This window comes from Stenella coeruleoalba, assembly GCF_951394435.1.
Source record: "Stenella coeruleoalba genome assembly, chromosome: 9".
NCBI lineage: Eukaryota > Metazoa > Chordata > Mammalia > Artiodactyla > Delphinidae > Stenella > Stenella coeruleoalba.
This window is the reverse complement of record NC_137155.1, coordinates 44,188,879-44,204,756: the sequence shown is the minus strand read 5'-3', so window position 1 is coordinate 44,204,756 and position 15,878 is coordinate 44,188,879. Positions and strand designations below refer to the sequence as shown.

General features: G+C 38.0%; 1 protein-coding gene across 4 annotated transcripts in view; it reads left to right on the top strand.

The window, feature by feature from the left end:
* UMAD1 (UBAP1-MVB12-associated (UMA) domain containing 1) overlaps window positions 1-15,878 on the top strand; it is a 271,483-nt gene that overhangs the window by 179,339 nt on the left and 76,266 nt on the right. For all 4 annotated transcript variants that reach the window (XM_079932449.1, XM_079932448.1, XM_079932451.1 and 1 more), the window contains one exon: window positions 9,618-9,691. In XM_079932449.1, coding sequence (XP_079788575.1) covers window positions 9,618-9,691 — 74 coding nt within the window. The remainder of the gene's footprint in view (window positions 1-9,617; window positions 9,692-15,878) is intronic.

Sequence of the window (15,878 nt, the reverse complement as noted above, 5' to 3'; positions counted from 1 at the left end):
TGACACAGTTCTTTCAAGGTTTATCCACATTGTAGCATTATGTCAGAATTTCCTTCCTTGAAAGGCTGAATAATACTCCATTGTATGTATTCATATACCACATTTTGTTTATCCACTCATCTGTTGATGGGCACTTGGGTTGCTTCCGCATTTTGACTCTTGTGAAAGATGCTGCTATGAACGTGGTGTGCAAATATTTCAAGACCCTGCTTTCAGTTCTTTTGGGAACGTATTGGGCCCCAACTTTAGCACAGAGATATGTACGTACTCTCTAAATATTTAAACAATGTGAGAGGGAAGGAGAAAAGGAGGGAGGGGACAGTCATTCCCAAAATTAGGCAGATGATAGTCTGTCAGCCATGTAAGCTTATCTCAGTCAATCTCAGTGTTTCTCAAAGAATTGTTTGTGAATCAACTACATTAGAATCTCCTGGAATGCTTACTAAAAATTTAGATTTTTAGGCCCTTCACTAAACTTCGCAAGTCTGAATCTTCTGTGAGAATCAGGAATTTGCACCTCAGGTGATTTTTACACATACTGAAATGTGAGGTGCAGTGCCCCACTGGCAAGGAGATGTCTCATAATTTACTTGTTGATGCATATGAAGGCCCTGCTCTCTGCTACTTTCAGCCCCTGCTTTCCCTTAAGGCACATTCATCCCAGGCTAGCCCATGATCCACTTTCTTTTCCATTCTGTCTGTATATTATAGCCCAACTAAAAGTTCCATAAATATAACAAAGGATGGCCAGCCCTGAGTTTGCAATCCTCAGCTTTGACCTGAGCCCAGTCAGGGACCTTCCTCCTCAGGAGGCTAATTGGTGATTCACTGTTGCTCTTTACCTGCTTATAGTTAGTAGACCAGTGAACAGATTAGGACTTTCTCCCTCAGACCTTGTGGTGTTTAGTTTTACCTGAGTTCTTAAAGGGACCAAATCTCTTGTCTTATATAAGCATTTTAAGTATGACATATTGTGACGCTCAGGACAGTAATGTCACACACTTATACTGTATAACTAAATGAGAAGTGTGACGTCTTCAGTAAAGCCAACCAGCCTCTTCTGCATTTTGAAAGCAAACTCTTTGTCTTCATCTAGTCATCACATCGTGCCACCTCATCACATCCACCATGTGTGGCTTTGCTTCTAGTTGTGATTTGCAAGTGATTCATTTTTTTAATATCAACTTTTCTTCAAGTAATATTGGTATTTTTAGAAATATTCTCTTCAAACTTTTGTGTGATACAAGAGCATGTTTATATATTTGACTTCCATTAAAAGTAATGATACCGACTGATACATACTTTATTTTTAATGAAGGGACCTGGAGGGAAGAAAAGCCCTAATACGAAGCTTGTTTTTGTTATAGCTGGCCACTTTTCCACAGTGTGCTTCATTCAGATTTCTGTTCCTTAGTTGATTTGGTACTCCCATAATTTTCAGTTTTGGGCTAATTTTTACAACCAGTTTTTGTGATTTCCATTTTCTTGGCTGAAATGCCCTCTAGAATGTAAATGCTGTGAGGGCAGGAATGGTATTGCTATAGTTCACATGGTGCCCAGCATGATAATATGGCACATAAATAGGTATTTAACAAATATTTGTTGAATGAATGAAACAACGTGAAGCTGATTGTAATGTTTCATATACTGGTTTTATTGTTTCTGCTAGAAATTTTCTTTGCAGTTTTCTGTTACACTACAACTCTTTGATCAATGTAAGAACTCAGTTTCAAGAGATTGACAGTTTACCTACCTAATATCTCTGATTAGACCAACTGATGCTATAGGTTGAAACACACATTTGCTCTCATGGGGTCACTTATTTTTCTGTGTGGAAAACTGACTGAGCAGAACTCCTGACACCAACAAGTAATTTTACAGGTTTATTCTGTTGGTTGGAAAGGAGACCGGACACTCCTGAGTGTGAGTGACTTGATGCCAGTGATCTCCAGCCTAGTTTGCATTATTGGTGATGGATCAATGCCATCATCTTCACCTACAACAGGCAGAACATTTGAGTCTTTGTTTCAGGATACCAGATAAACTGGTAGAGTGAGCCTTTTTTTTTTTTTTTCTATTTACAGATTTATGTTTCAAACCATACACACTGAAAATCCTTTTTGTGTCAGTCCTGTTTGTTTGCAGCAGGGCCTATAGAACCTGTCAGTGGACTGCTCAGAGCCGCCCTTTGTGTAGAGCTTTCTTTCAACATCATTTTGGGATTCAGGGTCAGGAATGATCAGCCCAATGTACTCTTGCAGTATGTAAATTTACTCTGATTTAAGAAAGCTATTAACAAAAAACCTTTGAATGCATATTTGTACAGCGTGATACAATATTGTACAAATGTACAAGTACAAAGTTAATTTGGCCTTTTGAGTTTCTAGTCTTCCAGCCTAAAAGAATGCCTGGGCTTAACTGTTTAACATAGTGTTAAATACTTAATTGATGTTTTTGGATGGCTTAAAATCTTCCAGATAAATTTTTACTCATAGCTACAAAGTGACAAGACTCAGAACTAAAGAAATCTGTGGAATCCTAGGACAAGTTAATTAAGAGCAGGCCAGGAGGACTGATCAGTGCGTCTGACTTCCGTTGGATTTGCTGGTATTCTTACTTCTGTGAGTCAGTGCCTTTAAGTGTCCAGTGTGACCCTAAGCTTTCAATGCAGTAAGCAACGTTTTAGCTGTATGATCTTTAATAGCAATCATAATGTTGAAATCTAACATGATGCCTAAAAGTTGCATATTAATACGTGTTAAAATTAAAATCCACACTGATATCTTATAAAATACATTGCCTGTTTTACCGAACCCTTAATTTAAATTTTTCTTCATGTTTTAACAACCATTTATAATCCTTTTTATAAGTCCTTAGTGAGTGTGTGTGTAGAATTATCTTTCTCATTGTCCCTCTCCCACATACAGTTGAATCAACAGATGTTTACTTGAGTATTCACTTCATTATCAGAATGATGCCAGTGTGTTAGTTGTAAGCATCCTTAACGAATTTGGGTGTAATAATTTTGGTATGCTAATTTAATATGTTCTTGGTGCCATTTTAATTTGTTTTTCTTTCATTCCTAGTCAGCTTGAACCTTTTCCTCCATTAGTTTGCTGACTGCACTCCTCCCTCTATGGCTGAGGTGTTCCTATTCTTGGCTTATTTTCTTGTGGGATCATAGTTGTCTTCAGAATCCTGGCCTGACTGCAGCAGGCTCCTGGGCAGGGCGTGTCTTCAGCAATTAGTACTTTGGCTTTCTCTTTATCCCTCCTTTCTTCATTATAGTGGAAAACGGGGAGCAAGTGCACAGTATTAGAAAAAGTGGAAGGGAAAATGCAACTGAACTGGAGGAGACTTAAATGTAAAGCGTGTGAAACTGAGTTGGATAACTTCACTCAAGTTTTGATAAGTAATGGGAAGCTGCATGGTATTATGTGATGATTTGGCATTGTCGGCAGACTTGGATTCCAGCACCAGGTCTGCCATTCTTAAAAGGATATAACAAAGCCTACCTCACAACACTGCCATGGGCACTAAATGAGATAGCGGGAGAGGGCTTCTTCCTTCACCTCCGCTATGCTGAAGATCATGGCAACCGCTACTCACAAGGGCAGAGCAGCAATTGACACCAACACCTGACAAAATGTTTATCTTGCCCCGGCTTCTCTCCCTTCTTCTCTGAAATTAGTGTTTAACATGTTTTCTCATTTAATCTGTATAATAGCTTTATTATGTATCATGATTCCCATTTTTCAGATGAGGAAATTGAGGGTCTGAGAAGTTAAGTAACTTGCACAAGGTCATGGATTTGGTAAAGGATTTGGGTTTTGTTCTTTCATTTCCAAAGCCATTCTCTTGCCGCAGTGCCAGGCCGCCTTGGATAATGAGTGTGTGACTGAAGAATGAAAAGGAGTTAATGGAGGGGCCATTCCACTGTTCTTTCCACTACTTCACTTGGTGAATGACTAATAAGCAAACACTCCCAGAGGGTATTTGCATTTTAAAAGAGGAGCTCATTAACCCTAATGAATCTCTAATTGGTAGAATTTGTGGGGGAGATATTTCTGAGCACTGGGGCTTTCTCCTGCCTTCAAGGTGTCTGGCTATCCTTTTCTCCTCTGTAGATTATCAGCTATTCTGGAATCAGAATCATGTAATAGAATGCAGTCCATTCTGCAAGTCTGCCCCAAATGCAATTAAATGAATTAACAGGGAGTTGTGAAAAGAATCATCTAAAGGAAAATAAGTGTGAGTTAACATTGTATAAAATGAATGTTCAAGAGCTAAATAACACATTTGGCAATGTTGAGGGTCTTCTTAAAAGTCTGGTAAAAATAATATATTTCATATTCAGTTTTAACTTCAGCAATGTTCTATCAGCATTTCCCATAGTGTGTCACTCTGCAAGATGTTTAATAGGTATCCGATGAATAAAGTGGCTTTATAGTCAAAAACATTGGGAAATCATTTTTTTACTTTCTTTACTGAAGAGTTTCTCAGAGCCTTTAATATGTTACAGTGCATTGGAAATCGTTGTAAGGGAATGCATTCTGTAGCTTTTTCTCATACTTTTGACCACAGAAATATTTTTTCCATGCAAACCCCTTGAAACTAGTGTTTTGTAGACTGCATTCTCAGATATGAAGTTCTAGATAATTCCTCTCCAATAAAAGAAAGAAAACAGATTTCTGTATTCACAGCTTTTCGTATGTAGGCAGGCTCCAATTCTGTCCATACCAGCCCATTCCCAGTCTTGTTGGACTCTAGGGCGTTCCAATAATAACACCCTTCTTACCCAGATAAGATCTGGCCAATTTAGTAAAAAAAAAAAAAACAAAACCAAAAAACAGATGGAGACCAAATTCTCATCTTTATTGCCTATAAAGCTAGTGTTGAAGAATGTGGCTTCCATCAAGGAGCAGATGGGTTTCCTAATCTGAACCCCAGAATTAGATTGAACTCCATCCTGTTACAGGATCTTCTGGGCTGGGGCAGGCTTCCCCAAGTGGGAGGAGGCCCCTGTGGAGGGTCAGAGCAGACAGAGCCCAGTTCTCTCTGGTCCTCCCCACGAGAAGGGGGAGGGCAGAACCATGTGCAGCTGAGTCTTTCCAGATCACCAACTCGGGGATTGGAGAGTGGACGGAGGCTGGGGTGAATGTTACTAGAGTTTCCTCCACATTGAAGGAGGCCTAAGGAATGAAGGTGCTCCCTTACTCACCCACCACCCCTCCCCAGAACAAATCTCCTCCGGTGATCCAAACAGGCATTCAGGTTCCCCCTCCCATCACTGAGGGTTTCTGCTCTTTTCACTTTCCCTTGTACCTAGTGCTCGCTCTTCATCACTTTTCTCCTCTCCCTCGACCAAATTCACCCAGTAGAATGGGATCATGATGATATGCTAATGATGTCCCTTTCTCATTTCCTTATGTAACATAATTCAGCTTTTTATCCTAGAAAAGGTGGAGTATATATATATTCTCTAAAACAGGGATCTGGAAACTACAGCCTGACTCAACTTGTTTTTGTAAACAAAATTTTATTGGAACACAGCCACATGCATTGGTTTGTATATTATCTATGGCTGCTCCTGGCTACAATGATAGAGTCAAGAAGTTGTAACAGAGACAATATGGCCCACAAATCCTAAAATGTTTACTATGTAACCCCACTAATCTAAAATACAGATGAATTTCACTTCAGTCCTTTAAATTCTAAAAGAGCTTCATTAGTATGCATATACGGCCTTTCTCGTTTACTCACTCTAAATAAAAACTACACATTAAACCAAGAAAATTGCATAGCTGTAGTTTAAGAGGGATTTTGCCTCTTATAAAACTGTTTCCAGCCTTTCAAACTTATGGGAAAGTATCAAGGGGACCGTGTGTGTGCCTTGAAGGACCAGAAGGAAGGACAGAGGCTTGTTCTGATCAGGAGTATTTGGCATTATCGGCGGAAAGGGAAGAGACCAGATAACCCATGGAGCCTGTGGAAGAAAAATGGAGTAGAGAGAAGTGTTAGGGGGGCCCGTGGGGTTGGACCAGGTTTCGGAGCCCTGGGCTCTTCTTCGCACTGATCCCCAGGTTAGGAGCTCGATTCTCCCCACCTCAGCCACCATCCGTTGGAACCTTCCACCGGACCACACAGTCCCCCCCAGATATGTCAGGAGACTGGGCTCTGCTCCCACTATGGCTGACTTCTACCTGGGAGACTTTAGGTGAGTCCCTGAGAACCTCTGCCGTCAGTAAACTGTGGAAGGAGGGAAATGGGGAGGATGTCTTGCTGCGCCGTAGTGAGAATCAACTGTGGTGTTATAAACAAGACATTATGAAATGTAAATACTGTGAACATTTTTATTGTTTCTTTTCATTTTCTTATCGAAGTATAGTTGATTTACAATATGCCAATCTCTGCTCTACAGCAAAGTGACTCAGTTATACACATATAGACATTCTTTTTTTGTATTCTTTTCCATTATAGTTTGTCCCAGGAGATTGGATATAGTTCCCTATGCTATGCAGTAGAATCTTGTTGTTTATCCATTCTACATGTAATAGTTTGCATCTATTTTGTTGTTTTTGTCCTTCCTTTTAAACAGCTGACTTGGAGATGAAATTTTTGAATCTATACAGCACATAAGTTAGAATTAACTGATGTCTGAAAACTAAAGTACCTTATTTCACGTTCATCACATGCATCTTTATTGTTGAAGTATCTAACTTTCATGTGGGTTATAACAAGTTAGAGAAAATAATTGAATTTTTACCATGATCAAATAATTCTTCAGTGGGAGGAAAAAACTTCAAAAGTTATATTTCACTGTGACCTGTTCTTTTCTGTTTGTTGTTTGTGTAGTTTTCGGTTTGTGCCTTTGTTTATAGAGAATCATCTAGCAGATGGCATTTTTCCTTGTAATCAGTTATTGTCCTGAGTCATCGCCAGATATGGCATTCCAGGAAATAGTGATTGTACAGTTGCTTCCAGGCAGATGTGTTGTGTGATGTCAAGAGCACTGGCTGATAACCTTTTTGGTTATTCAGACAGTAGGGAGAAATGGAGAAAGTGTGGTACAGATACACACCTTGGAATTAGAAACTGGCAAAGGAAGCACAGACTTTGTGCTGAATGATTTCAGCCAAATAGTGTTTGTATGGCTAGGGGATGGCCCAATAATCATTTTAAAAGGTGAAAAAATATCTTTCTTGAGTAAATGACCTTTCATATTGGATGTCACATACTTCCGTATCAACCTCAGGCATGTGAGTTATTAAACACACCTGACCTCAATATACAGAGACTTGCATTACCTTGTCTGCTCATGCTGTTGTGGTCTCAGTGGTCTCATTGCCTTTACCCAAGCAAACTAAACAACTTGTGCATTGGTTTTGCCATCTGTGAACTGGGGGTTGATTAGCTTATCCCTAACTTTCAGAGACAAGGGGGAATTTCTGAAAATAAGATTCTTCCTGATGTGCAAATAAATGGTCAGTTTAAACAATAAGTTTAAAAAATCAAAATTGTTGTTTGACATCCTGGGTCATGAACGTAAGTTGACATAATTTTTCACTTAACAAGTATTACCTCTATTATCCTATAGATGTAATTTAAAAGTTCCTGGGCTTCCCTGGTGGCGCAGTGGTTGAGAGTCTGCCTCAAAAAAAAAAAAAAAGAAAAGTTCCTAATGCTTTTGTTTCAGTATGATTCTTTTAAAAAATCATTAACTGTTTTTTGTTTGTTTGTTTGTTTTGCGGTACGCGGGCCTCTCACTGCTGTGGCCTCTCCCCGTTGCGGAGCACAGCCTCCGGACACGCAGGCCCAGCGGCCATGGCTCACGGGCCCAGCCGCTCCACGGCATGTGGGATCCTCCCGGACCGGGGCACGAACCCGTGTCCCCTGCATCGGCAGGCGGACTCTCAAGCACTGCGCCACCAGGGAAGCCCCATTAACTGTTTTTAAAATCTAACAACTTATGCTCCAAGTACAGATCACTAATAACAATACATCATAATGGTATTTAATAAATTTGCCTTTTAAGTTTCACAAATGTGGTTTAGAGGAAAAACACTAACCATATGCTCAAATAAAACTTTTATTACATACCATTTAGTATTATCACAGTTTTATAGACTAGAAACTATAAATAGAAGTTCACTAATTTACTCAGCTTTTATGGAAACACCTACTATGTGCTGGGTTCTGCCCACTAGTAATAATGCTGTACTTAGCTGAGAATACAACTTGTAGGCTGGAATATGCATGATGTGCTTGGGTTTTAAACATTTGGGGGATTTCCTTTACTTTTAAGTAAATAAACTACCAACTTAATTCTTGCTTTATGGTTTTAGAATTTAACAGAATTTTATTTAATTCTTTAAAATTTTCGCAGGCCCCTTTCTTGACTACAGCCTGGTAAACTAAACTTTCGTGTTTCACTGTGGAAAAGTTAAGCCCAGCCCAGACTTTCATACTTTGTTACCTCCAATGAAGACTGTGACCTTCCCTATGTTAACAAATTCCTAACCTTTAGTGTCAGCCAAGTCATTATATATGAATTTTGTAATCTTTCCTGTTGTAGACATTCCTGAGCTGGCTTAATTTTTGGGAAGAGCAGTTTACAGATTACTAAATTAACCTCTCATTATGCTTTTAAGAAGTACGCTGATTGTTTCTTTACCTACCATATGTTAATCACAGATTATTAGTTAATAAATTATAATAGTACACTAATACATTAAATTATGCCTGTACTTACCTAACTATATTTCTGTCTGTCCTATGTCCTTAGAGGCAGCCTAGTCACCAACTTTGATTAGTAATATAACCCTCCCAGGCACCACCTTTAGGAATCAAACTATTAACTGAATGCTAATTTATGAATTTGTTCATTGTTCTTTCCTGCTGTAAAAATTGTTTGACATATGGTTAATTACTACATGCAAACATATATAGCTACTCTGAGGCAAATCCACAGAGACACAAGTAAACACTTATAAAGAGTAAACCTTATTAAAAAACAAATTTGAAGGACAGTTATTCATATTATAAAGACTTTTTTTTTTAAGACTTTTTTTTTTTGCGGTACGCGGGCCTCTCACTGTTGTGGCCTCTCCCGTTGCGGAGCACAGGCTCCGGACGTGCAGACTCAGCGGCCATGGCTCACGGGCCCAGCCGCTCCGCGGCATGTGGGATCTTCCCGGACCGCGGCATGAACCCGTGTCCCCTGCATCAGCAGGCGGACTCTCAACCACTGTGCCACCAGGGAAGCCCCAAGACTTTTAATGTTTGAAAATAATTTGCTTTATCTTCAAATTATAAGTTTTCCTAGTTTATTTGAAGTATGACTTGATTTCCAAAATATAAATTCACTTGATTTTTCCAGAGTAAACCTATATAAAGCAGGATACATTTCTGGTTTAGATTGTATACCTATGTATTTACGGATGATTCTGTGACCTTTATAAAATTACTGTTCTTAAATATTAATTTGTTTACTTTGTAACAAAGGAAGTAGTAATTGCTTCCACAGTGTGAAACATGCGAAAGATATTTCAAATAAATAGTAGACAGTTTGGCCACAGTGGTATGGTAAAGTTTTATTTTTTTCTTTTGCTTCATAGGAGATACACCTCATGAGCAAAGAGTGGCAGCAAGAGGCAAAACTTCAGACATCGAAGGCAATGAGACTTTGGAGGTAAGTGAAACTCAATGAGTCCTTTTGGGGTAAAACCGAATAAGTCAATGTGATTATGTACACCGCTGAGGATAAATAGTAACTTCCACTCTTGCTATGCAAATAGGTGCCTAGGTATCAGGAGAACAGGTGATCTGCTGAAAATCAGGGTATGGCAGGCAGGAGTGACTTCCTAAATGCTAAGCTTTTCCCAGTGCTGCTAATGGAAACTCTGTTGGAAATAGAGGAATAGAACACTGAAGTTAAAACATTTGAATTATTTTTACTTGAGAGATTATTTTCTATTACATTTGAATAAATAGGTAATATATGAACCTATAGAGAAAGGTTTGAAAATAACTTATTCAGAACTGTCCTACATTAGCATTTCCACCATCAAAGTACACTCCTTGACATTGTTTGGTAAAAAGACTAAGGCTTTTGTTCTTTTCCACCTGAGAAAATTATTTGTTCTTTGTGGGTATGTGAACGTGTAGTTCACATACTTTCATATTCTGTGTAGAAACATACTAACCTTATTTAATCACTGAAATAGTCATTTTTAAGACTTTGGGGGAATGTTAACTATTAGAGTGGAAGAGATATCCTTGGATTTTGAAACCTTCTATGTGGTGACACACCTCTACTTATATTCTACATGTAGAACTTGAGGGTATTGCATACCACTGGCGTGACATCAGGGAACCTGACCTGTTTGATTCATCACCGTATCCGCAAAGCCTAGCACAGAACAGGAAGTCAAAAATATTTGTTGAATGAATGAATACAATCATGAGTTATAAATAGAGAGTAATAGTCATCTTAAGAAGAGAGATTTTTTTTTTTTTTTCGGTACGCGGGCCTCTCACTGCTGTGGCCTCTCCCGTTGCGGAGCACAGGCTCCGGACGCGCAGGCTCAGCGTCCATGGCTCACAGGCCCAGCTGCTCCGTAGCATGTGGGATCCTCCCAGACCGGGGCACGAACCCATATCCCCTGCATCGGCAGGCGGACTCTCAACCGCTGCGCCACCAGGGAAGCCCAGAAGAGAGATTTTTTTGTATTTATATTTTCCACAGTGAGTAAATATTTTATAATCAAGAGAAAAACATTTAAAGAAGTTACATGGGAAGTAAATTGATGTAGAAGAAGAAAAGAACCACCTTTCCCATAAAACTGTGCATTGTTGTTTTTTTATTAATGCATGCAACAAATATTTATTAAGCACTGACTGTATTCAATGCACTGTGCAAGGGGCTGAGTATATAGTACTGAGAAAAAAGATACAAGGACAAAGAAAAATTTCCTGTCTATATGTTGAAGCATCTTGATCTCTTTTATGTATTCAGATATTTATTGAGTACTGAACATAAGTAGCATCTTTGATAGGAAATAAAGGTTGATATATTTGAGCTTTAGGAAAGAACCACCAAGATGGTTTAGAAATCATCCGTGATTACTTGAATTTAACTGCTTAGTTATGTATGTGATTCAGTGGAAATGTCTGCGGAACTCAATTATTTTTCAAAGTCGATTTATTGATAGGAAGAATTCCAAGATTAATTTTGAAGGAAGGAAACTTTTGAGAATAGATCCTCAGAGATTTGAAACTAGCTCATTATTGTGCTACTTCCTAGTCTCTCCACTATACAGTCAATTCTTAACCATTAAGACTGGATTTTTATACTCATGGTATAACAGATAAAAGTGCCTTCTCTCTGAATAGTTGCTGGGGATTGGGAAGACACCGTTTGCTCTCAAAGAGCTTACTGATGTAGCAGAAATGAAATAGGGAGACTCCAAATGAGATGACAGGGTTAGGTCAGTACAAGAGGGTAATACTAAAATACTTTTAGAGGCTAGTGTGATTCACCACAGAAAAGCCAACTAATCACTTATCCCCACCTTAAGTGTCCAAAATGGAATTTATTATTCCTTGCTTTAAAAATCTAAAACCACAAACATTGCTTCATGTTTCCTACCCCTCCTCGCCCCATAATCTACCTTGACGGGTCAAGATGAGTCTTATCTAGTCTCATGGTTTTAAAATCTTTGAAGAGTCTGATGACTTCCAAAGTATATCTCCACATAGACCTCACCCCAGAGCTGTAGACTGTATCCAGCTGTCTACCTGCCATTTCACTTACAAGTTTCTAAACAGTTCAGCCTTTACTTGAACAAAGAAGAACTATTGATTTCTGACCCCACCACCCTGAAGCTTCTCTCTGCTCAAGTTTTCACCATCACTGTTTAATAACACCACGCTTTATATACTGGTTTAGAATCACACCCCCTGAGGTACCCCTGGTTCCTTTCTTTCCCTCACAGTCTACATGCAGTTCCACCCGTAAGTCCTATCACCTCTCCCTCTCTATATCCAGACTCTAACCCCGTCTCAACATGGGCACTGCTAGGAATTTAAGCCACCACTTTCGCCCAGACTCTCTGCCTCCATTCTTCCCCCTTAAGTCCGTTCTCTTCACAGCCCGCAGAAATTGAATCAGATCACATCACTCCTTGGCTTCAAACATGCTGGCTGCCCACTGTAACTGGAATCACTGCTAAGCTCTTTACAGTGGGCTACAAGGTGCTCCATGTGCTCTCAGACTTCATTTCTCTTCATACCCCAAACCCCATCCCCGTCCACCAGCTGCCTTTCTGTCCCTTGATCATGTTAAGCTCTTTCCTAGCTCAGCCTTTTCGTTTGCTACCCCTTCTTTACTGGAGCCTCACTTGCCTGGCCCCTTATCATTAAGGTCTTAGTTCAAGTGTCAGTCTTCGTGAGGACCTCAGCTAAAGTGTCTCTTCCCCCAGTCACTCTCACGTAACCCTGTTTTATTTTCTCCATCACGGTTATCACTATTTCAGATTATCCACTTGTTTACTGTCTGCCTCTCCTGACTACAGTGAAAATAGACTGTGGGTCTAGAATAATGTCTGGAACATAGAAGGTGCTCAATAAACAGCTGTTAACTGATAATCTAGATTTCATTGAATGTCATCATCTGTCTTGGCAAATTAAAGGCCTAAAAATGTCATTTGACTCATTCTTCTCAGCCCCCCTTTATCAAATCTGTCATCAAGTCCTGTTGATTCTTGATGTTGATGTTCTTCTTGATTCAAATATCTTCCAAATCTGATTCCTCATACTCCATCCTCATCTGTCCACTTGACTGTTATTAGACAAGCAGCTTCTTTCCCAAATCCCTTTCTGAAAAAGAACAGCAGGGTTTTTTGTTGTTGTTGTTTTGTTTTTAGTTCAGGCCCCCAAATGCCTTGAAATCTACAGAATAAAGCTTAAACCCAAAGCCCTGTTCAAGTGTCACCTTCGTTGTGAACTCTTTTCCCTGCTTTCCCAGCCAGAGATAACCCCAGAGTCCTTTTACTACTTGTGTTGTCTTTTATGACTTCACTATAGTGTGAGTTCCTGGAAGGTGGAGACTCCACCTTCTTTACCTTTACAGCCTCTGCACAGACATATATGATGTGACATAGGTGCCCAGTCAATGATTTCTAGATGGATACATGAATAATAAGTGGTCTTCTGCAAATGCTGTCTTATGAGTAAATCTCTTCATTTAGTTCTGTTTTCCATCTTACATTATCAACACACAGTTATTTTTTTCTCACTGTGAAAAAAAATGTTTTTCTTATATTTCTTAGAGTTACCCATAAAAAAAAATCTGTTAATTTAGATTATTTTTGACACTCAGTACATTAGCAAGGCAAAGTATAATGATTTCAGTTGATTTTTTGAAAGACATGCATCGATTAAAACGTTGTAACTATTGTACCTAATAGGAAAGTCTCATTTTCATTTTTAATGGCTATATATTGAAATATTATTTATAACGAAACATATTTGGTCAGTTAGTGTGGGTTCCATAGAGCTTCAAAATAACACTCTTAATTACCAAAACATAAGTTGTTTTTCTAGAGACCCCTTGGAGAAGGTAGATTTTAGTATCCCCAAAAAGTTTTTTTGGTGAATTCAGATAAACATGTAGATTGCCTACTATTTTCGAGGAATGGTTGGACATGGGGCAGAGAGGATATGAAGATATGTAAGACTCCGTGATTCTAACTTATAGAAGCTGACATTCTCAATCTATTCATGAAAATTAGAAAGTTCCACACGTCCTTATAATATAAAGTGGAATAAATAAGTTTCTTAAATTCCATAACTACAAAGATAACTGAGACTTTAGTGGAGGAAGAAATATCATTAGGGAGAATCAAGCAAGGCTTCATGTATTAGGTGAGCTTTGAACCATGAAAAAATTTTTTTTTACTATTTATACAATTAATTTTATATGATTAATATAAATTCCTGTGAAATGAAATCCCTCATTAAAAACATTTTAGACATACAGAAGCAAATCATGGTATGAAACTACTTTCCCCACATGGATCTCAATGACAGGTAATAAAATATTTTAAAAAATGAATGGAACCTGGCCTGTGCTATACTGTAGTTTTAATGGCAGTTAAAATATTTTGTTATAGATAGCTAGTGGGAAGCAGCCTCATAGCACAGGGAGATCATCTCGGTGTTTTGTGACCACCTAGAGGGGTGGAATAGGGAGGGTGGGAGGGAGATGCAAGAGGGAGGAGATATGGGGCTATATGTATACGTGTAGCTGATTCACTTCGTTATACAGCAGAAACTAACACACCATTGTGTTGATTATTATTTATACTCCAATAAACTTGTTAAAAATGTATATATATTTTTTGTTAAGTAGTCTACGATGTTTTCCCTTATACTTTATAGCCCAAGTATACTTCAAAACTGTGTTGCCTCTCCAAGCACAGCTGTCTCACAGACATCATGGAAATTCTAACATCTAGATGAAATATAATTTGAAAAAAAGGAGATCTGGTTTGGGCATCAAATAAGTTAAATTTTACAAAGTTGGAGTATAACTTATTCTAATACACAAAAGACTCTATGAAAAGCAGCATATTTTTTTGTATAAGTAATTAGTGGGACTTTCTACTTCAAGAAACAGAAAATAATATAGCATTCATTCCAGGAAATCATAACTTAAGTACATTTTTCTCTTCTTTAATCCCCCTCTCTAAATATTTCAGGGTTTCTATTAATGATGACTTTAATTATTTACTACTGTTTGTACCTTAGCTTTCCCTGTATATGATCCTAAAGTATCATTACCTAAAATAGGGTAACTTAAGGAAACAATGAACTATTTAGTCATCAAATGTGGTTTCTCCCAGGTTGTGCTTTCGTCTCATGTTTTAATTGCCATTGGTAACTCTTAACAGAATTCACCATGTTTTTGTTGTGTAGTGTATAAAGCTCCTGTAAACCGTGTTTGGGCTTATTAAAGTCATTAGACTCTAGTACTTGGGGAAAAAGTGATAATTTGGAACTAATTATCCAATTGTAAGTTTATCTTCCTTCTTTTCCTTCTTTTTTTCTTGTTGCCTTTCTGGGTAAATTTTGGTAGTGAGTTGTAATGACATTACAACTACTTATTGCTCTCTGCTACTGTAGGAGCCTGGTTATTTACAGCTCATGGGGATAAACCCACAGATTAATGGGGGACCTTGTTTTGAATTTTTGTCATTATGATTCATTTCTTCAGGGAATTAACATTACAAGTAAGTAAGTAAGTAGTCATTCTTTTCTAATCTTCAATCGTGGAAAGTGTTTTATATTGTGAAAACTGGAACCATATTAGCTACTAATTTACTAGTGGACCTATTGCTTTTTGGTCTGTAGGTGTACTTTGAGAGCTATGAATATGGAAATATCAGTTTTTTAATATAATTATATCCAATTTTGGTGACTGTTAATTTTAACCAGTTTTAGCAGATACTTTTGGATTGTTAGTTGAACTTAAATTTCTTTTATTTGTACTACAAAAAGTATTTTTAAATTTGCATTTTTGTTAGCCTCTTTATTTTATTGAAATATATTTGACATACAATATTATATTAGTTTCATGTATACAACATAGTGATTCAACATTTGTATGCATTGCAAAATGATCACCACAATAAGTCTAGTTAACCATCTGTCACTATACAAAGTTAATACAGTATTATTGACTGTATTCCCCATGCTGTACATTACATTCTCATGACTTATAACTGGAAGTTTGTGTAACTGAAATTTGCATTTATTTTTGGTCTCAAAGATATAGGAATATGTTTATTTATTTAGTTCACTAGCCTAAAGATAAC